Source organism: Prosopis cineraria, unplaced genomic scaffold (genome assembly GCF_029017545.1).
Source record: "Prosopis cineraria cultivar Desert tree isolate PC_DT_omini unplaced genomic scaffold, ASM2901754v1 PC3, whole genome shotgun sequence".
NCBI classification, from domain to species: domain Eukaryota; kingdom Viridiplantae; phylum Streptophyta; class Magnoliopsida; order Fabales; family Fabaceae; genus Prosopis; species Prosopis cineraria.
This window is the reverse complement of record NW_026555334.1, coordinates 8,779,934-8,805,253: the sequence shown is the minus strand read 5'-3', so window position 1 is coordinate 8,805,253 and position 25,320 is coordinate 8,779,934. Positions and strand designations below refer to the sequence as shown.

The following is a 25,320-nucleotide window of genomic DNA, read 5'->3' as shown; positions in this document are numbered from 1 at the left end:
TATTCATAGGAATCAACTTGTTCTTTTCATTCTTTACAACTATGATCCTACTTTTTTTGGTACTACCTATACTAGACTCACCCCCTAGCTGTCAGAAATAGGATAAATGATACCTATAGAAGGAAGTTTTATTACCTCCCTTTTTACCACGTTAAGGATAAGTGGGTTAAGCCTCCTCTGAGGTTGCCTACATGGCTTTGCACCATGTTCCATCAAGATCCTGTGTATGCATATATTTGGACTGATGCCTGGAATGTCAGCTAGTATCCATCCTATAGCTTTCTTATGTTTTCTCAGTATGTCTAACAATTTTACCTCTTGACTAGGATCAAAATCTTTTGCTATAATAATCAATAATTTCTCACCATCATTTAAGAATGCATATTTCAAATGTTTTGGTAAATCTTTCAATTCAAGTATAGGTGGCTACTGAGTAGAAGGCACTAGCTTGTTAATAGTGATCTCAGCAACTCCATAAACATGCATTACATAAAAAGAAATAGCAATATCTTATTCTAAAACACTAGAATTAACATTATTAATGAAATTACATGACATAGAGTCACTAGCAAAGTCCATAGTTTTTTCAGAATCAAAAGCAATCATATTAGAGTTACTAGAAGTTCCAATGTCAATATCATGCATGAATTTGAATAATTCAATAATATCATCAGAACCAGAAAAGTCAGAAGAATCCTCATAAATAATAGTTAGAACAATGTATATTGCTATCTAAATCAACAATCATAAGAGAACCAAAAACCATCTCATTATAAAGCTCATCATATATATCATCAATTAACATATCAAGCATACTCACATTAACAACAAAATGATCCTCCATAGGATGTTTCATAGCCTTTAAAAAATTAAATTGAACAACACATCCTATAAATTCTATAGAAAGAGTACTATCTTTAACATTGATAATAGTATTGGCTATCTTAAGAAATGGCCTACCTAAAATCAGTGGTGGTAGCCCATGACTATCTTCTTTACCCATATCCAAAATATAAAAATCGGCAAGGAAAACTAAATCCTTTACCTTGACTAGAATGTCTTCAAGCATACCATTAGGATAGGCAAGTCTCTTGTTTGCTAATTGCACAATAATCCCAGCTAGCTTCATCTCACAACCCTATAAAAAAGAAAATAAAGACTTAGACATAACATTTATCACTGCACCAAGATCAATCAAAGCATTAGAAAATTTTAAATTTCTTATAGTAGAGGATATAGTAAAACTCCCCAGATCTTTGCATTTTAAAGCCATGGAGGGTTGGCACTGCATTCCTCCATGGAATAAAGTTGATACACTTCTTCCTAGATTAACCTTCTTATTAGCTTTAAATCTTGTCTTATTCGGACATAGGTCTTTCAAGAACTTTGTATATTTAGGAATCTGCTTTACAGCCTTCAAAAAGGGAATATTGACTTCAACCTTTTTGAAAGCATCGAGCACTTCTTTCTCCAATTCAGCTTCCTTTAACTTCTTGCTTTGAGTCTCCCTATTTGGAAATGGAAGGATCTTCCTTAGTTTCTTTTCTTCATTAGACTCCTCAGGTGTGACTTGTGTTTTTGCTATAGCCGACTTATTCTCGGTAGATATTGCAAAGGGCTCTAGAAGCTCCTTTCCACTTTTAAGAGTGATGGCACTAACATTACTGCAATTAGGATTTACAACTGTTTGAGAAGGAAACTTTCCAAAACCTTAACTCTTCATTTCATTAATGGAGATAGACAATTTCCTAATTTGATTCTGCAATTTTTGGATTATTGTCTCAGTGCGTTGTTGAAATTGAATGTTATTACTTTCCATTTGCTTTATTAACTTTTCTAGACTTGGTCATCATTTTTAGACCCTTAAATAGGAGTATATTGCCTCATTGCTTGTATAGGCTATGAATTTTGACCTGTAGCATTATATTGTTATTGTTAACTTCCTCTATATTTGAAATTAGGGTAATCTCTCTACCTTGGATTATAAGTGTTGGAGAAAGGATCATATTTTTGGCCCTATTGCATAGGTCTCGTTAGAAAAATCCCAACACAATTCTCAACTCTATCATCCAACTGTGGGCATTGATCAGTAGTGTGTGTGGCCAAATAACAGATGCCACATAGAGGCCCAACTAAAGTAGAAGATGCAGTATCTTGCTGAGAATTATAAATTTAAGGTTGTGCACACGTCTGTGAAGGATATCCTGGTGGAAAAGTAGGCATTATTGGTGAATTTATTAATTTTTGTTATGTTAAGGCAATCTAACTAACCATGCTAGAGCTCTCCTCTATCTTGTTCTCAAACTTAGGATCATATTGTGGTGTTTGAATCTCATTCACTTCTTTGACTGTTTAGTTAGCTCGCATACCAAATTGTTGAGAATTCTGCACCATCTTAAAGATGAGATTCATGGCATCAGTTGGAGTAAGTTTCACCAAAGCACCACGAATTGTGGCATCAACAGACCACCTATCTATTGGTAAGAGACCTTTATAAAAATGTTAAACCAGCTACTGATCAAGTATTTGATAGTGAGGGCAACTTGCACAAAATTTCTTAAATCTCTCCTAATATTCATGAAATATCTCCCCAGTCATCTGACAAATCCCATAAATATCTTTTTTAATTGCTATTATGCAAGAGGTAGGAAAGAATTTTTTCAAGAATAATTGTGTCATTTGAGCCCAAGAGATAATGGCACCTACTTGCAAATAATATAACCAATCTTTTGCCACTCCATCCTATAAAAAAGGAAAAGCCCTCAATTTGATTTTCTCTTTTAAAACTCCTTGAGGCTTCACGGTAGAGCACATAATATGAAATTCCTTTAAGTTCCTGTTTGGGTCCTCTCCTGCAAGACCATGAAATTTAGGTAGCAAATGTACTAAACTAGATTTCAATTCAAAACTAGAATTTGCATCTAAATTAGGATCTAAAATGTACAAATTTTGATAGTGCATATTAGGGGTAGCTAATTCTTTAATTGTCCTATTACCATTATTATTTTCAGCCATATTTTCCAACTTAATTGTAGAGTCAAAGTTAGATTCAGAATTATTAATAACACTATCAATTAATTCAGAAAAACTTAAAAAATCACACTATCCCTAATTTTATGGTACTTTTGTTTCTTATGGTTATTATGACAAGTTCTCTCAATCTCAAAGTTCAAATCAATTAATTTATTTTGAAAGGACTTTGTTATACACTAATATACTAGAAAAACAATAAAAAAACACCTAAAACAATTAAATAAAAAAAATAAAAAATCTAGAAAAAATTAAAAATCCTAAAAAATTAAAAAATAATGAAAATGATGAGAAAGGAAAAAAAAGCTAATAACCAAACTCAAGTTAACACCTTTGATTCTCCGACAATAGTGCCAAAATTTTGACATGACTGTCAAATAGCACCAAAATTAATAAAAACTAAATTTTATAGTAAAGCACAACTTAGGTCGTCTCCCTAAGAGTCAATAGAGTAACTATTGAATTATGATTATGAAAAGGTAAATAATGAGGTTTTTTTTATTATGAAATTAAAACTAAATTAGAATCAAATAAATAGAGAAAATTTAACTAAGAAAATTATTAAGCACAAGTAACACAATCAATCACAACCTAATCACCTGAGGGAGTAAGGAGGGGGGACAATGACGGTAGTGAGGGAGGGGGAGGTGAGCAGGTTGAGGGAGAGAATTAAGGAGGAAGGGGGTCGACAATGGTGTGAGAGGGATAAGCATCAAGATGAGAGATAGGGAAGGGGCCGATGAGGGAGAGAATTGAGGAGGAAGAATATGAAGGGTGAGGAGGAAGATGAAGGGTGGGGATGGTAGATTTTTTATATATATTCGAATACGTTTTACGGGTGCCACGCACCCACTGTTGAAAGTAAAAAGAAATTATTTATTTTTATTAATATCAACTTTCAGTAGGTGCGTGGCACTCGTTGTTAAAAGTAAGCAAATTTAATTTTTTTAATTAATACCCACTTTTAATAACGAGTGCAACACACCCACTGTTGAAAGTGAACAAATTTAATTTTTTTTTATTATTGCACCTATTATTGAAAGTGCTCACTTTCAACAACAGGTTCGTGGCACCTACTGTTGAAAGTAAAAAAATATTTTTTTTATTAATACCCACTTTCAATAGATTGAAAGTAAGAAAATTTAAATTTTTTAATTAATTTAAAATTTTATTTTATTTTAATGTCACCCACTGGTGAATGTTAAAAATAAAGATTGAAAGTAAGAAAATTTAAATTTTTTAATTAATTTAAAATTTTATTTTATTTTAATGTCACCTACTGTTGAATGTTAAAAATTTTATTTTATTTTAATTTTTTAACATCGAGTTAAATTAGACCCGATGTTAAAAATAGTTTCTACAGTGGTTAAATTTTTAACCAATGTTAAAAGTCTCATATTGACAGCAAATATTACAAAAATGTCATCACCTTTGCTCTCAATAGCGGGTATATTTCAATTGATGTTAAAATTTTTTTGTAAAAGATAAATTTTTAATCAATGTTAAAAGTTTCTCGTAAAAGATGAATTTTGCACTAGTGAATGAAGGCTCATCGTGAGAACTTATTTTAATGATTCAAATTTAAAATTTTCAACATGTAATTTTTCAGGTAAAAATTATTTTTTTTAAGAGTAACATTTATAAAACTATTTTTATTTTATATTTTATAACTATTAAAATAATAATTTGTCAAAAATATAATTATATTAAATTGGGACTTAAACTTGAAAGCTATCTAGATTGGTGCTCATCACAATCAATTGCCCCCCGAGAAGATATTTTAATATGAATGGACCTTAAACATCTGATCCATAAAGCACGCCTATTGCGTGGGCTCATTCTACGAATCTTTCCACTAACTCGTCTGTATTATCCTGTCGTTGATTTTTTTTTTTTTTGTTTCAAATATTTAATATTTAAAATGACTGATAATTGAGAAGTCTAAGTTCGCTTTCCCTATCTTACCCTCCAAGAAATTCACGGCTCTCCAACTTCGACTGACACTGACTACATCACTGTAATCAACTCGTCAAAATTAACATCTTGAAAACATGTCATAAGGACCAAGAAAATCAAATATTTAAATATAAATCTCAAAATTAGAAATTAACCCTGTAAAGAACCATGGTTCTTGAGGGATAACATACTTTTCACGGAAATTTTCAAAATACCCTTCCTTTTTTTTTTGTGCAATAGTCTCCAGAGTATAGATTATTATAAATTTATGGATGAGTTCAACATATCAATGCAAAACAAGAAGGGCATTTTGTTATTTTATCTGAAAACATATTGTTGTTTCAGGACCATGGTCCCTGTAAGTTTATTTCTTCATTTGAGACTTATAATTCAAATAATTGAGCCTAAAGTCTTTTTGGTCCAATTTTTCCTGACAGCTTCGACATGCCCTTACAGTTCTTCCTGTTCGAAAGAACACAATTCAACAAAAGATAAGTACTCCCTTCATTTTTTTATATATAAACAAAACCACATATTTTAATAAATATTTATTATATATTTCCTAAATCATTTCTCATAATTTATATTAATGAAAAATAATTAATGCATACTTATATTAATTAACATAGGATATTTTAGTTTAATTTTTTTATTTTCAGATATAATTACTATAGTTAATTAACTTTTTTTAAACTGTGTGATACAGTTTTTTCTCTTATATATAGAAATAAAAGAAATACTCTCATTAATTTACTTTAAAAAAATTATTTTTTATTTATAATAATTAGTGATAAAATTGAAATGTTGTTGTACTTTTAATTAAATAATCAATTTCTATTGGTTTGCATGATTTGGTTAAAAATATTTTATATATTGGGATAGAAGGCGTAATAATATGCAATTTGAATCTCGAACTACAAATCCAAAGACAATTTGAACCCCAAGCTTTTATTTGTTATATTATAAACCATAAACAATTAAAGTTAAGATAACTTTACTATGCTGTTAAATTTAAACAAATGACCGTTATTTTAATAAAAAATGAGGTTCAATGTGTAATTTTTCACAAAGGAGGGTAGGAGAGAGAGAGAAAGGGAGAGTAAAATTTAATAAAAATTACACATTAAGCCCTATTCTTTAAAAAAAAAGTAATAGCTGTTTCTCTAAATTTAATGACGGAAATGAAATTATTCCAATTTTAATTATTTAAAATTAAGAATGTACCAAATAAAATTTTAAAATTTAAATCATCCTTAAACCTATAATTCAGAGTTTAAATTGTATATTAATTTAAGAAAAAAATGAGAAGAAAATATGAAGGAGAGAAAATTAAGAAAAAATTTTAAACACAGTAAAAAGAGTTTTCTACTAGTTTTCCTCCTTCCTTATTATTATTTTTTTAAAATCCATCCAAACAGAAAAAATATAAAAAGTAAATCAACCTGTTAACCAAAAATTTTAACACTTAAACGGTTAATCAATAAAATTGAGAACCTTTTAGAATAATCCAAACAATAAACCAATGTGTTGGAAGCATAAACAGCACTCGCACACATTCATATATGTATGGATAATCAAATAAGAATGATGGGAACATTATTTCAAAGGATCAAATTTAGATTTTTTTTAAAATTTAGAAATTATCTTCATATTTACGATAATTTTTAAAATTTTAGAACACAGATATTAGTGTGTGTTATATATTTTAATATTTTAGAAGATAAATATGGGTATTTTTAATTTTAAACAAGAAACAAAATGTGCAGACAGAGCAGCCACCCACCTATGACTAAAATAACAAAAATAGGTTGAAAATGAATATGTTTATTTTTATTTCTTTTAACTTGCTCATTTTGGTATTTTTCTATTTTAATTTAGACAATACAATCATCGCCATAAATTTAAATTAAAATATATTCTAATTTACTGTTTAGTATAATTATATTAATATTATATATTCTGATATTTCATCTTATTATATTAAATCATTTTCAATTAAAACTTTTTATATAAAAATTCATTAAAATATTTTTAAAAGGTTAATATAAAATTTTTATAACAAAAACCAGAAACAAAATAAAAAGAAATTGGAAGATTTAATTATATTTAATTTAATAATTAAAGTCATACACGTTCAACAATATATAATCCATTTAGTATTTATTTGAATTTCAGTTAGATATAATAGATTATAAAAATAATTAATTAAATAATAAATTTTAATTATAATTGATTATATTATAATGTAATCTATTTGGATGCTTATACTAGTAATTTTTTTAAAAATCTAAATTTTACTAAGAAAAAAAAAGAAGAAAGTTTTGTTTTTTTTATTAAATTTTGTGCCTTTTTTGTGATTTTTTTTCTTAGACCTTTTATGTAATTTTTTTCATATAACTTTGCAACAAAAACACGCAGAAGCTGAGAAGCTGAAACTTGGAGCTTTGGGAAAAAATTGATTTTGTGGGAAAAAATTAATTTCGGAAAAAGGTTGGTGTTTGGATAAATTATGGATTAATTGATTTTTTCCTCTAAAATCAATTAATCCCTGAATCCAAACGGGCGCTTAGCCAGCCAAGCATGGGCTAATTTTTTTCCCTGTGAAAAAAATAACTGAAAATTGTGAAATGAGAATCCTAAGTTCACCTGCTGCTCTAACCTGCCCTCCAAGAAATTCACGGCTCTCCAACATTGACTGAGACACTAATTGTCACTCTAATCCTGTAACCCAATTCATGTCTAAAAGAAGTCAAACAACACAATCCAATGAAGACCAATCCTTAAGATAAAGCCAACTTGGCCAACTTGGCCAACATGTTGATTTTCAAGAAAGTCTCAGAGTTTTATACATATATAACGTGACCCAGTACTACAAACCGACCGCATTACATTGCATCTGCTTCTAAAAACAGAGTCTTGCAATACACACACACACACACACAGAGCCGCAGACAGATGGATTCTATGGAAAGAGGAGGATCAAAGCCCCACGTTGTGATCACTCCCTTTCCAATTCAAAGCCATTTGAACACCTTCTTGAATTTAGCCAAACTGCTTCATTCGAGAGGCCTTCACATAACATACGTTAACACTGAGTACAACCATAGACGCTTGCTCAACTCAAGGGGTCCTCGAGCTCTTAATGGCCTCTCAGATTTTCGCTTTGAAAGCATCCCCGATGGCCTTCCTCATACTGAAGCAAACACTACCCAGGATTTACCTTCTTTATGTGAATCTACCTCAAAGAATTGCCTCCCCTATTTTACAAATCTTCTCAAGAGGCTTCAAGAGTCTGCCTCTAATGGCCTTGTGCCTCCTGTTACTTCCTTGATTTCCGATGCTGTCATGACATTTACCGTTAAAGCTGCTCAAGAATGTGGACTTCCTATTGCTTTGTATTGCCCTATAAGTGCTATTTCTTATTTGGCTGGTTGGCATGCTCGCACTCTTCTTGATAAGGGTATCATTCCCTTGAAAGGTACGTAATCCATTGATGTCCTTAATTCTTCTTATTTTTTCCCCTAATTGCTTTATTTTTGTGTGTGTATAACCCATTAATGTTACTCGTTGTCTTGTGTGTGTGGGGTTCATGTGTCTTTTCTTTGGTCTATTCATTAAAATGATGAATCTTCAACAACATTTTGTTATTCCATTATTGCCGCAGATGAGAGCCAACTGACAGATGAATACTTGGATACAAAACTAGATTGGCTTTCAGGAATGAAAAATATTAGATTGAGAGATCTTCAAAGCTATGCAAATGATTACCTAATGCTAAACTTTGTTATCAATGAGCAGCAAACAGCAAGAGCTGCTCTCAAGCCATCATTTTCAACACATTCAGCGAGTTCGCGAGTGAGGCATTGGATACTCTCTCTTCTATCTTTCCTCCTATTTATACCGTAGGCCCTGTCCCATTGCTTTTAAATCAAATTCCACAGAACCATGACTTAGATTCCATTGGCTCCAATCTTTGGAAGGAGGAGACTCATTGCATCCAATGGCTAGAATCCAAGAAAGCTAAATCCGTAATTTATGTTAATTTTGGAAGCGTCACGGTTATGACTCCAGAACAACTACATGAGTTTGCTTGGGGATTAGCCAACAGCAAGAAATACTTCCTGTGGATCATAAGGCCTGATCTTGTGAAGGGTGGCTCAATGATTCTATCTCCTGAGTTTTTGAGTGAGACCAAAGAAAGAGGCCTCATAGCCAATTGGTGTGAACAAGAGGAAGTGTTAAATCATCCTTCAATTGGAGGGTTTTTAACACATTGTGGATGGAACTCCATGATAGAGAGTGTGTGTGCTGGGATTCCGATGGCTTGTTGGCCTTTCTATGGAGACCAGCAAACTAACTGCAGGTATGCTTGCACGGAGTGGGGGATTGGGATTGAGATTGATAATAACGTGAAGAGGCAAGTGGTGGAGAATCTTGTGAATGAGTTGATGGAAGGTGAGAAAGGGATGGAAATGAGACACAAGATCCTAGTGTGGCAAAAAACTTCAAAGGAGGCAATTAAATCTGGTGGTTCTTCTTACATCAACTTGGAAAATTTGATTAGTCAAGTGTTGATCAAAAGGAACAACTAAGTTGTTACATCAAAATATATTTTTAAAGTGTGGATTGAATTTATCAGAGTCATACAGGTAGTATTAGCTTTGATATATAGGCTTGAGTTTAGTCATTTTCAATAAGGTTTTGGAAGAACCAACGTAGTTATGTTGTAATATGTTTGATTGTGTATTAATTCCTCTTACAGAAATAAGGAGAGCCATCTTCACTTGTAAGCAAGTTTTTCCAATTACTAATTGTAATATTTCTTTCCTTATAGTATCCTCCTTCTAACACGTCTCTTACATTTGTGAAAAACTAAACCTCATTTAAGTTAGATTCGGTTTAGAAAGTGAATTTCTTTTTAAAAGAATAAAGACATTTTTTTTTGGATTGGACATGATTTAAAAATAAATCAAATTACCTCCAATCCAAACAACAAAATGTCCCTATTTTTTTTATCATTACATGAATTTTAATAATCTTAAAATAAATTAAAGTCACTACCAGTAACCACAACAAAGTTAGCACCTTTAGCATCCATAAATAAGAATAAACCATGATCAACAAAGTTCATATTTATTTTTACTGATTTGAAAACAGTACATAATGTATAGTACAAAGAGAATATCGAATCAGAACTTCGCTAAGCACACAAGCACATTATCTGTTACCTGATATTAGCTAGGAGCACGGAAATACCAAAAGAATTATAGATAATACCTTATACCACCCTCACTGTGACCTGGCTTATTTGTATTGTAGATAACTAAATATTGCATTTTGTTCACTCTGCCCAAATGCTATTGCCACCCCTAAGGTAACTGTAACATAATGATATCCAATACAAGAAGTTTACAAGAAAAAAGTAGATCTAATCCGATATTAATATATTGTGTCATATAAGAAAATTCAGTTTGCAATAAAATTGATAACTTGCACCTAAATGCTTTATAACAAACAAACCTGGTCTTTGGACAAGGAATCAAGCAACGGAGGTTCGCTTTGCCCCCAAAAAGGAGAGGAATGAACTGGAAAATGACGGAACAGCCTGTATGAAGAAATGAAGCCTACATAATAACTTCCAAATTTCCATCAGGATCAAACATAAAGGAATCTAGAAAAGCAACTTTTCCATTTTTTAACATGAGGGATAAATCTGTTACACGCAAATTGCTTTTTTACCACGCTTTCTGCCCCGACACACACACACACACATGCTTGTACACGTTAAGTTCAGTGTTCCGGACAAATTAAGAAGAATCAGATTGCGGTGGAAATTTTGCTGATATGGAAAAACTTTTGCACCAAAATTAGCAAGTGGATAACTTGAAGAATACCAACAACCAGATCAAAGGGAAATACAAAGATAATTATAGCTAAATGAAACCTTTCAGAGGCTCAACATGACAACCAGAGCAGGAAAGGCTGTAATGGAACAAGCTTAATCATCCAGCAACCAAATTCTTTTTCTAAAAGAAAAAAATTGAATACAGAGGAATTGTATAATAAACTAAATGGATTTCCTACACCTATGATTTTCATCTTTACACATTCCATAAAGATCAACCAACCGCAAATTGCACTTGAGATGTCAAGAACTACTAATGATGAGGAAAGTGCAACAGTCTTTTTGTTGTCATTTCAATTTCCAAGATGCTCCCAGATGATTGAACATCATTTAAGCATTGTCAATTTTTTGGTCAAAATCAGTTCCTCATTGGCAGCAAGATTCCAGAATATATATAGATTCATACCAATGAAATTCCTAAAACCGTAGATGATATAAAATTGGATAAAACATCTTAAATTCGTGAAAGCATACTTGAGAATATATCATCAGGACAAAGCTGCACTCATGTCTCACTCAGCCGCCCACAAATCAAAATCAGAGAAATCAGAAAATAAAAGTCTCGGCAATATAAAAACTGTAGCAATAACATCTTTAGCATTCTCTCGGGCAAGTCATTGGCTCTCCTCTTTGCTGAGATTTTTCCACAAGAACTTCTCATCATCCGTGAGTTGTATAATGAGAGGAACCTTAAAAGCATCTTGCAAATACCTAGACACACTTTCAACAACGTTAACACCTTTTAAAACCAGAACGGTTTAACGTAATTCTTCATTTTCTTCAGTCAAAAAATTTGAAAAGTATATGCTAATTTACAAACTTCCGTTTCTCTTTGTTACAGGATCAATTGAATTATATCTCTATATACTGATTGATTTTTTCTCTCATAACTGCCGAACACAAACTCTACTTTCTTTGTAAACATAAATGGAACCAGATGACCCAGATGAAGCTTCGGAAGATGGTAATGACACCAAGGGCTGGGATCAACTGAGTTGTGACAGGCTTCCTTGCAAAGCATCGTATGACCTGCATCGTAAATTTAAAAATAACTAATTTTACACTCCAAAACAAAAATTAATTAATTTTAAGGGCTGGTAATATGGACTAGCCCACAGATTGCAGGCTGACTTGGAGCAAGTTTGGCAGGACAGGCTAGCATAACCCGCATTCTTCTGGGTTGTATTTCTGCCAACCTGCCAACTCGCAGTGGGATGATGGATTGGTGGACTAACCCACCAATAAAACATAATTTTTTATAATTTTTTTCAATTTTAAAAATTACAAATTCAGTATTAATTATTTTTAGCATATAGACGCTAATTAATAAAATATAAATATAATAATAATGTCTCTTTTATATTTAAAGGTATCATCTGAAATTCACGAATTCTCTTCAACTGGAGCCTCTTAATTCCAATCGAATTTTCTTAGGCTTTAAAATATTTAATGTAGACGATAAAATCAAGGAGTAATATTTTAACAACTCAACTTCAAACAGATAAAAAGGAATCAAGGTATTTGATTTTTTTTTTTTTTTTTTTACCGACAAGGTAATTGATTTACTCGCACATCTACTCCAGTCAAATGAAACTGGCTACTTCCGATTTTTCTTAAGCTATGCATGTAAATAATAACTTTTTTGATTTTAGGATTCTCATTGGGCATATTAAAAATATATATCAAAATGGTCCAAGTTATGCGGTGCGGCCAAAACTGGCCCTGCGTTTAAATCAACCGTTTTCTCCAACCCAACCCGCCACAATTTTGCGAGTTAGGGGAACCCATATTACAGCTCTAAATTTTATGGAGATAATATATTCAATGATAATGAGACAAAAAGGAAGAAGACACACAACAAGAATAAAATAATCCCAGCTGATACGAGGTTTTTAACAATAATAACGGTTACAAGTTCATATACTAATCAAATTAGATTCTCAGTCCAGTAACTGCTAAATTTCTACCCGTTCCTCCATCAACACTAAAGGGAAAGAGAGAAACAGCGTTCCCGAAGATGAAGTTCAAGGCTACCAACAACAAGCAGCACTAATACAAGCCATTAAACAGGTAGATAAGCAGCAGGGGGAACAGAACTAAGTATGCACTAATATTGCGTGCGAGACAATATCACTGACAACAAAGCAGTGTCTGGAGAAAAGAATCAAGGCAAACAAGATATCAAAGAAAGTTAACTATTAAAGACACTTCTTTTCCAATTGAACAGACTTGCCTGATTCTCTGACCAGTATGAGACCCGTGAACCCCATCGACGAATAAGTAGACAGTGGGGAATCCCTGAAAATCGTACCCATGAGCCAATTAATTCTCCTCCGTTCCATCCACCTTCGCCAAAACTGCCACATTCTCAGACTTCAACTCAGTTGCCGGGGCGGCGTAATGTGGCATTTTTAAGGGTTTAGGATCACCAGAGAAGTTGAGAAAAGTTGACTAGTAGAACAGATCAATGTTTTCTGACCTTTGCACGACGCCGTTGATTGGGAATTTGGGGTTTTGGTCCCACGATCTTGGCCGGCGGTTCTCAGCTGCTCCCTCTTCAACGTCGCTTGAATCAGTTTCTCCCAATTTTCACGACCCATAGCCACGTTGCCTCCAGCACCGACCAAAGCAACCGATGCCCAAGGTGGTTTCTACCGGAGAAGGGGCTCCGAAGAGGACACAGATATGACGATGGAGGTGGGGGAGGCAGAGAGGAGGGGGCGCCGAAGAGAGGAAAAGAAGAGAGAACACGGTTTGAGTAAGTGTGGGCGAGCGTGAGCCCCGCCGTTTTCCTCTTTTACTTTTTAACCCGGTCCCCGGTTATCTTTCCGGAGTCGGCTTCTCCTCCTCTGCCTCAAGAGGCAGAGGAAAATCTGCACCCAGATTTAACCTCAACAATTCAAATTTAATATTTTTATTTTTATTTTTTATTTATATTTTTAAATTAAAAAATATATAAAAATTTTAAAAAAATTTTAATAAATATATTTATTAATCTCACAGTCCAAATTTAATATAAATAATTTAAATTTAATTTTAAATTATTTTAATAAATTTATTGTTTTGTTCAGAATATATTTACACTGTTCATAGAATATATCTGAAAAGTTAATTTAAATTTTTTATATTAAATTTAAAGCATCTATATTAAATATAGACTTTCAGATTAATTAGTATATTTATTAAAAAAATTTAAAATTTTTATAATTTAAAAATATAAAGAAAAAATAAAAATAAAATTATTAAATTTAGACGGTCCAGATTTTTCTCTGCTTCAAAGGAGAGGTAGAGAAGGCTTCTCTCAACGACTCTTATCTTTCCAAATAATCTAAATTAAATTAAATTTAAAAAAAAATTTTGGTGAGGGCCCTTGATCAGAGATAATAAAAAAAAATTTTAAATTTTTAAAATTTTACTGAAAGATTCACACAGAATTTCTTTCAAATTTGCAATGAAAATGATAAAATTGCCCTCATTTAAATGAATAACATAAATAACTTATTTGTTTTCTTATTATATATTGTTTATTTATCTACAAAATATTGTTCGTTTTCCTATCTCACTTGTTTACAATCTTACTTTCACTTAATTTTATTTCAATGTCATAAACAAGTAAAGTAGGGAAATGAATAACATTTCATAAACAAATGAACAACATACAATATGAGAACGAATAAGTCGTCTCATCATAAAACCATCACTTAAAATGAAATTAAGTAAAATTAAAGTTATAAACAAGTGAAATAAAAAAATAAATAATATTCCATAAGTAAACAAATAACAGACAGTATAAGAATAAATAAATTATTTATGTTGTTTATTTAAATGAGAATAATTTTGTCATTTCTATCATAAATTGAAACAAAATTCCATAAGAATCCTTTAGTAAAATTTTAAAAATTTGAGGGCCCTCTTTTTTATTATCTCTTATTAAGGTCCTTTACTGAAATTTTCTTTAAATTTAAGTCCCACTATTTTTAGATATTTTAAAAAAATCTTTCTTTCTTTCTTTCTTTTTTTTAAATTGCTCATGCGTGCCTTTATGCAAGCCTCATCCCCTTTGGGGATGTGATGTTAATAAATTCAACGAACCAAACCATTGAAAGCTGGAAAGTTTTGGACACAAACTTCCAAGACAGCCGCGCAAGGTATTGGGGAGGAAAAAGGGGGGAAAATGAAAGGAGAAAAAAAATTAAAAGAAGATGAAATTGAGAAGAAAATAATATATAAGATTATATATTTTTATTTTAAATATTTTTTTTTTCTAGATATGTGAAGATTTTGAAGAGAAAATTTAATTTTTAAATTTATCCATAAATTTTGTTGTTCACTATTGTTTCCATCCATTTTCATCCTAATTTTTCTTCAACTTTAAAATTTAAATTATTATATATTTATTAATTTAAGAAATAAAAATTAAAATTGAACAAAATTGAAATTTACAGTTATATTTTTTTAATATATATAAATATTTTTTTATAAATAACAAGATTATTATTGTGTATATGAAATTAAAAAAAATTCTTCTTCCTATTTCTTCTAGAAAATTACATTCATCTACTCTTTTTTTCTTTCTGTTTTCTCTCTTCACATCTCTCCTTTCTATTTTTGCTTTGTGAGCCAATTAGCAAGCATTAAATTTCCGCGCAAAAGAAAGCAAATACAGTATATACGACCATTGTTTTGACCGCTTGACTATCAAGCGGGGGAAAAAATTTGCTTGATGATATTGAAACCTAAGTTGGCTTCACCCAATATTATGAATCATCGATCGTCTTTGACCGATCCTGACGAATACGTAAAACACGACTTTTCTCCGCTCATCTATCAAATTCTATTCTTTCACATGTACTATTCCAGATGAGACAAAACCTGCCAACTTTGAAAACCTCTGTATATATTGTGGACTAATATAATAGCCTCTCTCTCTCTCTGTTTTTTTTTTTTTTTTTAATGCTATATATAAAGATCGATGAACCCTTCTGAAATTTCACTTACTTATCGCCTAATCCGCAGCCTCAGCTTCAAACAAAGCCTTGAAGACACAAGCATGGCGTCGGTTGCCGGAGGAGGATCAAAACCCCATGCTGTAATCACCCCATTTCCTTTACAAGGCCATATAAATTCCTTCTTGAAACTTGCCAAAGTGCTTCATTCTAAAGGCTTTCACATAACATATGTCAACACCGAGTTCAACCATAAGCGCTTGCTCAATTCAAGAGGTCTTCAAGCCCTTCATGGCCTCCCAGATTTTCGCTTTGAAACCATCCCTGATGCTCTTCCTCCTTCTGATGCTAATGATAATGATGCCCAACGATTTCATTATTTATGTGATTCTATGCAAAATAAAAGCTTCTCGCAAGGCTTCATAAGCTTGCTTCTGATGGTGTTGTGCCTCGAGTCACTTGCTTGATTTCTGATGGGATCATGACGTTCACAATGAATGCTGCTCAAGAATTTGGACTTCCTATTGCTCTCTATTGGCCTGCCAGCACTGTTTCCTTTTTGGTTGCTTTTCACTTTCGTACTCTTCTTGATAATGGTGTCATTCCCCTAAAAGGTATCTTAGCTTGCTTATGTCACTACTTATATTCTTTTGTCTATGGTCCATTTGTTTGAAGTAATTAGATCTTCAACTACTTATTGTGATCATTGTATTGGTGTAGATGAGAGTCACATGACAAATGGATGCTTGGATACTGAATTAGATTGGCTTCATGGAATGAAAAATGTTAGACTAAAAGATATTCCAAAGTTTTGTTAGGGTAATAGATTCAAGTGATTTCATGCTAAACTTCCTTATCACTGAGCTACAAAGAGCCCAGAAAGCTCAAGCAATCATTTTCAACACATTCAAGGAGTTGGAGAGTGATGCCCTTAATACCCTATCCTCTATCTTTCCTCCTCTTTACTCTATTGGCCCTCTCTCTTTACTGCTCACTCAAATCCCACATAACCACCAATTGGAATCCATTGGCTCCAATCTCTGGAAAGAAGAGACTCAGTGCCTCGATTGGCTAGAAGCCAAGGCACCTAAATCTGTGGTTTATGTGAATTTTGGAAGCATCGTGATTATGTCTCCAGAACAATTGTAGGAGTTTGCTTGGGGTTTAGCCAATAGCAGGAAACACTTCTTGTGGATCATAAGACCAAACCTTGTGGAAGGAGGCTCAATAATTCTATCGCCTGAGTTTCTAAGAGAGACTAAGGATAGAGGTTTCATAGCCAGCTGGTGTGAACAAGAAAAGGTGTTGAACCATCCGTCTATTGGAGGCTTCTTAACACATTGCGGGTGGAACTCCATGATGGAACGCATTTGTGTAGGTGTTCCTATGGTATGTTGGCCTTGGGTTGGAGATCAGCAAACAAATTGTAGGTATGCTTGCAAGGAGTGGGAAATAGGGCTTGAGATTGATAATAATGTGAAGAAAGAAGAGGTGGAGGTGCTTGTGAATGAGTTGATGGAAGGAGAGAAGGGGAAGAAGATGAGACAAAAGATTTTAGAGTGGAAGAAAATAGCAGAGGAGGACACTAAACCGGGTGGTACTTCCTACATCAACTTGGAGAATTTGATTAAGGATGTGCTGATCAAAACAAAAAACTAAGGTGTTGATAGAGCATTGATTAATATGGGATAACAAGTGATGCGGGAGAGTTAGAGAGATATGAGGAACAATTATTATTTTCAAGTTATTTTAGATATATTACCTGTTTAATAATATTTTTAGATTGTTTTTCTATTTTGTTGAATGGTCATTAAGTTTAGGAGTTGTGGGTTATGGTATTTAGAAATTAAGTCAGAATTTATATTTATTTATTTATTTTTCAGGTAGTTATTTCCCATTATCTTAGTTATAGATTAAAGGGAATATTTTTAGGAATTATTAGTTATTTTTCTGTCTATATATAGTGAAGCACATATCATGTAGAAAGCATATGGAAATAAAATCATTATCTTTATAAATGGAGATTTTCCTTTAGCTTTATTAGTTGTATGAGTTTAAAATTCTTCCTCATCTTCTATTAAAAATTTTCTTTCATTTTTATTAATTTATGAAGATAGATTCTGATTTCATATTTTAATAAAAATTTATCTTCTATATTATTCTCTACCTATCTTGGATCCCACCAAATGTTATGGGAATGTGAAAAATTATAACACTCACAATTGTTAAACTCGTGAGTTTGAACAAACTCATAACAGAAATGTAAACTCGAATCGCAAACTTAAATCATAAACTTGTAAGTTTTTACCTCTATTAATAAATAACCATTAAAATATGATTGTAATTTAATTTAAATATATTAAAAATATAAATCATTGAAATTTAACCCATCTACATTGATCAATTATCATATACAAAACATAAAAAATTTAAAATGGGGGAACTTATTTTTGGTAATTTTGGTTTTCTTTTTTTATTAATATTAGTTTTTGCATTTGAATTTTTTTTTTGTTTGAACCAAATCTTATAACTTTTTATGAACTGAATTCTCTATAATATATACTTAACTTGCTCAATTCAAAAAAAAAAAAAAGTGACGAGCTTAACAAATTTGACCAGCTTTAATTTGAATTTATAAATTAGTTAACACAATTTTGTAAGTTAAAAATATAAAAATAGTAAACTCATAAATTTAATTAACTTTATATTTAATTTGAGTTTATGAGTGAGTTAACATAATTTTATAAGCTGAAAAGATAAAAATATTAAATTCATAGAGTTAACTCGATAGATTTACAATTATGATAACACCTAATGATTGTTACGTTACACTAACTTCTGAAATTTATTTTATTTTATATTGATATTTGATTTGGTTCTTAAAGTTATAACTGATCTTTATTCTTAGGACTTATTTAGCATGCTGTATAAAGTACGTAAAACCTGGTAGTATCAAGTTTAATTTGGTCTCTCTCTCTTGAGCAACCGACAAATGTATAAATTCATACCAAACCATTTCCATCGTTTGTCAAAAGCTCTGAACACAAATCCAAAGCCAAATTGTTTCAGAACTCTTAAATTTCCTCGCAAGACACAGAAGAAAGCAAATACAGCATGTACGGACAGCTTTAATATCAAAAGAGAAAAGTTTGATTGATTATGAGTTATCTTTGTCCATTGCTGATGAATAGAAACGCGACTTTTCAAGACTTATCTTTCACGCATAGTATTCCAGATGAGAAAAACCTAAACCCACTTTGGAAAAGTCAGCAATGTGGACTTATACTTTTTGTGAATGATTTAAAGACCGAGGAGCCCTTCTTTGAAACTTCAAATACTTATCGCCAAATCTGCAGCATCAGCTTCAAACAAAGCCTTGAATATACAAGCATGGCGTCGATTGCAGCAGGAGGATCAAAACCCTATGTTGTAATCACCCCATTTCCATTGCAAGGCCACATAAATTCCTTCTTGAAACTTGCCAAAGTGATTCATTCTAAAGGCTTTCACATAACGTTTGTCAACACTGATTACAACCACAAGCGCTTACTCAACTCAAGAGGTCCTCATGCCCTTGATGGCCTCCCAGATTTTTGCTTTGAAACCATCCCTGATGGTCTTGCTCCTTCTGATGAAGCTAATGTTTCCCAACGATTTCGTATTCTATGTGATTCTATGCCAAAAAACAGTCTTGTTCCTTTCACAAAGCTTCTCGGGAGGCTTCATGAGCTTGCTTTGAATAGTGTTGTGCCACGAGTTACTTGCTTGATTTCTGATGGTGTCATGACCTTCACAATGACTGCTGCTCAAGAATTTGGACTTCCAATTGCTATCTATTGGCCGGCTAGTACTGTTTCCTTTTTGGGTATTTTTCACTTTCGCACTCTTCTTGATAAAGATGTCATTCCCTTGAAAGGTACCTTGTTAAATTTATATCACTATTTCTTTTGTGTTTATATGTGTCTTTCTTGGTATCCGTTCATTTGAAGGAACAGATCTTCAACAACTTATAGTGATCAATTTTTTGGTGTAGATGAGAGTTATTTGACAAATGGATATTTGGATACTGAACTAGACTGGGTTCCTGGAATGAAAAATGTCAGACTAAAAGATCTTCCAAGTTTTGTGAGGGTAACTGATTCAAATAATTTTTTGCTAAACTTCCTTATAGCTGAGTTACAAAAAGCGCAAACAGCTCAAGCAATTATTTTCAACACATTTGAGGAGTTGGATAGTGATGCTCTCAGCGCCCTATCCTCTATCTTCCCTCCTCTTTACTCCATTGGCCCTCTCCCTATGCTTCTCAATCAAATCCCACACAACCACCATATGGAATCTATTGGCTCTAATATGTGGAAAGAAGAGACTAAATGCCTTGATTGGCTAGAATCCTATGAACCTGAATCTGTTATTTATGTGAATTTTGGAAGCCTTGCAACTTTGTCTCTAGAACAATTAGGCGAGTTTGCTTGGGGTTTAGCCAATAGCAAGAAACCCTTCCTGTGGATCATACGTCCTGACCTAGTGAAAGGAGGCTCAATTATTCTATCGCCTGAGTTTTTCACAAAAATTAAGGATAGAGGCTTCATAGCAAACTGGTGTGAACAAGAAAAAGTCTTGAATCACCCATCTATAGGGGGCTTCTTGACACATTGTGGGTGGAACTCCATGATAGAGAGTATCGGTGCAGGTGTTCCAATGGCATGTTGGCCTTGGTCTGGAGATCAACCAACGAATTGTAGGTATGCGTGCAGAGAGTGGGAAATAGGACTTGAGATTGATAATAATGTGAAAAAGGAAGACGTGGAGAAGCTTGTTAATGAGTTGATGGAAGGAGAGAAGGGGAAGCAGATGAGACAAAATATTTCAAAGTGGAAGAAAATTGCCGAGGACGACACAAAACCTGGTGGTTCTTCCTACATCAACTTGGAGAATTTGATAAAGGATGTGCTGATCAAAACAAAAAACTAAGCTGTCGTTTGAACATGGAAACTTGTAACAAGTTAATGATTATTATTTGATGAGGTAAAATATTTTATTGAGATGTTTCAAATGTGTTTAAGATATCTCGTGTCAAATATCATGTGTATAAGGAAAAAAAATTTTTTTTTTGTTACCCACAATTATCTTCTCATTAAAGGCAATTGCATTGCTGGCGTTTTAGTTATTTTGGTCCTAAATGTAAAACCCCAGTAGGCCCCCAAAAAAAAAAAAGGCAGAAAACCAATTTACTTTTTCTCTTAAATTTATAATTTTTCTCGAAGTATGCCAATTGTTTAATGATTGCACATATTAAAGAAAATTCCTATCAATGGGGATAACTTCTAATTAATGTAAATGAGCAAAGAATCATCTTTTAATTCTCAAACATGCCTTTCGAGTTGCCCATCAGTGTCGGTTTGCTGAACAGAGGGATCCTATATTTTTCTCCTTCTGCAAATGTTCTGGAAAGCTTCATAATCATCTTATATTTATTATATGGCAAACTCTTATTATTAATATTAAAAAAAATAATTATTGATCCTTATAGTTTTTATTGAATGTTACTTTAATTATAGGGTTTAGGGTTTAGGGTTTAGGGTTTAGGGTTTAGGGTTTAGGGTTTAGGGTTTAGGGTTTAGGGTTTAGGGTTTAGGGTTTAGGGTTTAGGGTTTAGGGTTTAGGGTTTAAAGGAAAGTTTTATCGTACTGCTATCAGACCGGCAATGTTATATAGTAGTGAATGCTGGGCTCTAACGGGACAGCAAGAGCATAAAGTTGGAGTAGCAGAGATGAGAATGTTACGATGGATGTGCGGACATACACGTAAAGATAAAATTCGAAATGAGCACATACGTGAAAAAGTGAGGGTGGCACCTATTGAGGAAAAAATGGTAGAAAATCGGTTGAGATGGTTTGGGCATGTACAAAGAAGACCAAGGGAGGCACCAGTGAGAAGAGTGGAACATATAACTTTGAGTCCGATTAAGAGAGGTAGAGGAAGGCCTAAGAGAACACTCTTGGAAGTTGTTGAACGTGATCTCTTAATTAATAATATTTCTAAAAGCTTAATAAATGATAGAGCACAATGGCGTCTTGCAATCCATGTAGCCGACCCCACCTAGTGGGATAAAGGCTTGTTGTTGTTGTTGTTGTTGTTGTTACTTTTAGTCCTCATAATTTTTTTAATATTTTCAGTTTTTATAGGAACGAAAAAAACCTAATCTTACTAAAATTATAAGAATTAAAAACATTAAAAAAAAACTATAAAGACTAAAAGAAAAACCCAATAAAACTATAGGAACCGATATTGTTTTTTTCCTTGATATTATTAACACATTAAAATTTGCTTGTCTTGATTTGTTTAGATAAAAATATATTAAATATATAAGATTAAGGATATAAGTCTTGCCAAAAATGTTATTTTCATCAAGGTTTCATCCACATCTTTTTTTTCATATTTAATTATTTTTTAAAAAAATCATATACCTTTTTATTATAATTAGACTCAAGTGTCGTATGAAGTTTGAGAAACAAGTTATATTGTTGACTATGTATAAATAATATACATTCCTAAATCTATTTTATTTTTTAGTGACATACATGATTTACTTGGATGGTTTGATTTGGTTCTAACCAACGACGGACCTGCCTGTTTTTTCACGGGGCAATTGTCCCCATTGACTTTGAAGAAATTAACATTGGCTGTGAGGAAATTAACAAATAAGAATGATAAGTTTTGAATATTTGCACAAGCCATACCTCTAATTTTGAACCCCCTTAAGTCAATTTTAGATTTCTTCTCAATTTATATGCTTTTTATAATTTAAACCCCACCGGTCCAAGATCTTAGGTGAGCCACTATTCCAACTAATCTTTATTCTTCGAACTTTTTTTTTTTTTACAAGCATTCTTAAGACCTATTATTTAGCAAAATCTGATACCAACTAAAATTATTGTAAGTAGTAGAGGCTATCTTTATTTAAGCAAGCTACATTTATTTAAGCAAGCGGTTATGAGTTCAAATCCTAACTTTGTTTATATAACAATATTTAAATGTGAGAGGTCTATCCAATATTCTTAACATCTTGAAAGAAATATAATTTTTTATCATCAAAGCCTACTCATTCCCACTTCTTGAGCATGATAGTAATAATGGATAATGCATGGTTTTTTTTTTTATAATGTACAAGTGTCCTCTCATTATAGGCAATCATTAGTGCAAAATTTGTATTTTACAAGAAACTATTAACATCGGTTACAATGCACCCCTTCTTGAAAGTAAAGAAAGTGGTACTTTTGTAATATTAAAAGTCGATATAAGACTTTCAACATGGGTGACATGTCACCCGTTGTTGAAAGTGAAAATTTTTTTGAAAACAAATAAATAATTGCCACTTTCAACAATGAGTGGCTTTCAATAGCAGGTGAGAGCCACCCCTCGTTGAAAGTAACAATATAAAAAAAATAAAAAAATTGCAACTTTTAACAATAGTGTAAGCCAACTACTATTGAAAGGATGAATTAAAAAAAATAAAAAAATTTTACTTTCAATAGCCGGTGAAGCCACTCGCTGTTGAAAGCTAAAATTTAAAAAAATAAAAAAATTTTATATTCAACAACAGGTGATGTGTTGAAAGTTGGATTTCAACAGTGGGTGATATGTTATTGACTGTTGAATCTGATTCAAATTTACATTAAAAAAAAACATGCCCTTCCTCTTTTTCTATTATTCATCATCTTCTTCCTCTCCCATGCCGTCCCCCTTTTTCATTATTTATCACTTTCTTATTAAATACCTTACAATAAATATAACATCATTTATTAATAAAAACATTTAAAAAAAAAGATAATGATTACACTTCAAAAGATTAAAAATAATTTATATTTTTAAACATATAACTTCTCAAAAAATACATTACATTTTTGAACTGAAGGAGTATATGATATGTTATTGAGTTTTTATTATCAATTCTCACTTTATCCTATTAAATATTGATAATAAAAAATACATTGTTAAATTATGTATATTAATAAGGATTAATTTAAAAGCTTAATAATTTTTTAGAGAGTTATAATAAGTTTTAAAAGTTTTCTTAATTCTAAATCAGTAAAATATGCTAAAACTAACTTATAAATAAGATACAAGAGATTGTGTCACCTAAAAATTCACAACGATATATATTTTGTGTGATGTCAACTTTCATCTCCTATTCTGGTTTTATTGGGGTATTGTTTGTTGAGGAAAAAGTTTCAATTCTTTTAATTTTCATCTCATTCATGGCTTGTGAAATGAGTAACAAAAATTTCGTATTTCCCTGGGGCACTAGAAGATTAGGTTTTTGTGTGGATAGAATATTCAAAACGTTAGCCTCATCCCAACTATAATTTTCGCCCACACACTCAATTCCCCATGACCTATTGCAAGTACAGCTTTACCCATTTAACGAGGCGTTTCAAGAGACATAAATAGAGCGACATATTTCAACTAGACCATGGATTATATTCTTGGAGGAGGATCAAATTCAAGACCCCATGTTGTTATTACTCCATTTCCTGCTCAAAGCCATCTGATCAGCCTCATGAACTATGCCGAAGTTCTTCATTCGAGAGGCTTTCACATAACATACGTTAACACCAAGTACAATCAGAGACACTTGCTCAATTCAAGAGGTCCTCAATCCCTTGATGGCCTCTCAGATTTTCACTTCGATACCATCCCTGATGGCCTTTCTCCTTGTGATGCTAATGCTACCCAACAGATACCTTCTCTTTGTGAATCTACAGCAAAGAATTGCCTCCTTCCTTTTACAAAGCTTCTTGTGAGGCTTCATGAGTATGCTTCTAATAGCCATGTGCCACCTGTTTCTTGCTTACTTTCTGATATTGCCATGACCTTCAGTGTGAAAGCTGCTCAAAAATTTGGACATCCTATTGCTATCTATAGCCCTATTAGTGCGGCTTCCTTCCTGGGCACATGGCATGGTCGTACTCTTCTTGATAAGGGTGTTTTTCCCTTGAAAGGTATCCCCTAAACCCTAACACTAACACTATTTTTAAAGTGATGAATCGTTGATGATAACATTTGGTGACTCCATTCATCGATACAGCTGAGAGTTATTTCAGAAATGGGTACTTGGATACCACATTAAATTGGCTTACAGGCATGAAAAACATCAAATTCAGGGATCTTCCTAGCTTTTTAAGTATGCTAAATCTAGGTGATTGCATTTTTTGGAACTTTGTAATATCACCCTCCTTCTAAGCCATAATTAGCTCCAAATCTCAGTTAATAAAGAGATTGGATTAAGATAATTAACATAATGCTAAGTTACAAATGGGTGAAAAAGTGGGGATCTTAAATGTTCAAAACTAAAACCATTTTCAAGTCTTTAAAATATACAAATTAGAGTTCATCAATATGCGAAAGAATGAGATCATTTCAAATATAAATGCATTTGCTAGAGAATTAGGAAAACAAAGTGATTCTGCAAAAACTAGGGCA

The 25,320-nt window shown here is 32.3% G+C and overlaps 3 protein-coding genes and 2 pseudogenes across 5 annotated transcripts; 4 read left to right on the top strand and 1 right to left on the bottom strand.

The window, feature by feature from the left end:
• Window positions 1–7,867: 7,867 nt before the first annotated feature.
• On the top strand, window positions 7,868–9,822 carry LOC129306704 (7-deoxyloganetin glucosyltransferase-like; annotated as a pseudogene).
• A 278-nt stretch (window positions 9,823–10,100) lies between these two features.
• On the bottom strand, window positions 10,101–13,741 carry LOC129306705 (uncharacterized). 2 transcript variants are annotated; one of them, XM_054947417.1, is made up of 3 exons: window positions 13,371–13,741; window positions 13,125–13,189; window positions 10,101–11,920 (listed from the first exon to the last, which is right to left on the bottom strand). In XM_054947417.1, exons 1-3 carry the CDS (start codon window positions 13,489–13,491, stop codon window positions 11,798–11,800), a joined length of 309 nt encoding a protein of 102 aa, XP_054803392.1. In that variant the 5' UTR covers window positions 13,492–13,741; the 3' UTR covers window positions 10,101–11,797. The 2 variants fall into 2 exon arrangements, 1 of the variants encoding a protein (XP_054803392.1); XR_008592245.1 differs by lacking the exon at window positions 10,101–11,920 and having other exon boundaries at window positions 12,341–13,248.
• Window positions 13,742–15,908: 2,167 nt separating this feature from the next.
• On the top strand, window positions 15,909–17,709 carry LOC129307190 (7-deoxyloganetin glucosyltransferase-like; annotated as a pseudogene).
• Window positions 17,710–19,195: 1,486 nt separating this feature from the next.
• On the top strand, window positions 19,196–20,984 carry LOC129307277 (7-deoxyloganetin glucosyltransferase-like). Of its 2 annotated transcripts, none has more exons than XM_054948202.1 (2): window positions 19,196–19,753; window positions 20,009–20,984. In XM_054948202.1, exons 1-2 carry the CDS (start codon window positions 19,228–19,230, stop codon window positions 20,806–20,808), a joined length of 1,326 nt encoding a protein of 441 aa, XP_054804177.1. In that variant the 5' UTR covers window positions 19,196–19,227; the 3' UTR covers window positions 20,809–20,984. The 2 variants fall into 2 exon arrangements, with proteins under 2 accessions (XP_054804177.1, XP_054804176.1); XM_054948201.1 differs by having other exon boundaries at window positions 19,871–20,984.
• Window positions 20,985–24,310: 3,326 nt separating this feature from the next.
• Window positions 24,311–24,850, top strand: LOC129305359 (7-deoxyloganetin glucosyltransferase-like). The gene has a single exon (XM_054945408.1). The coding sequence runs from the start codon at window positions 24,311–24,313 to the stop codon at window positions 24,848–24,850; it is 540 nt and encodes a 179-aa protein (XP_054801383.1).
• Window positions 24,851–25,320: the final 470 nt, after the last annotated feature.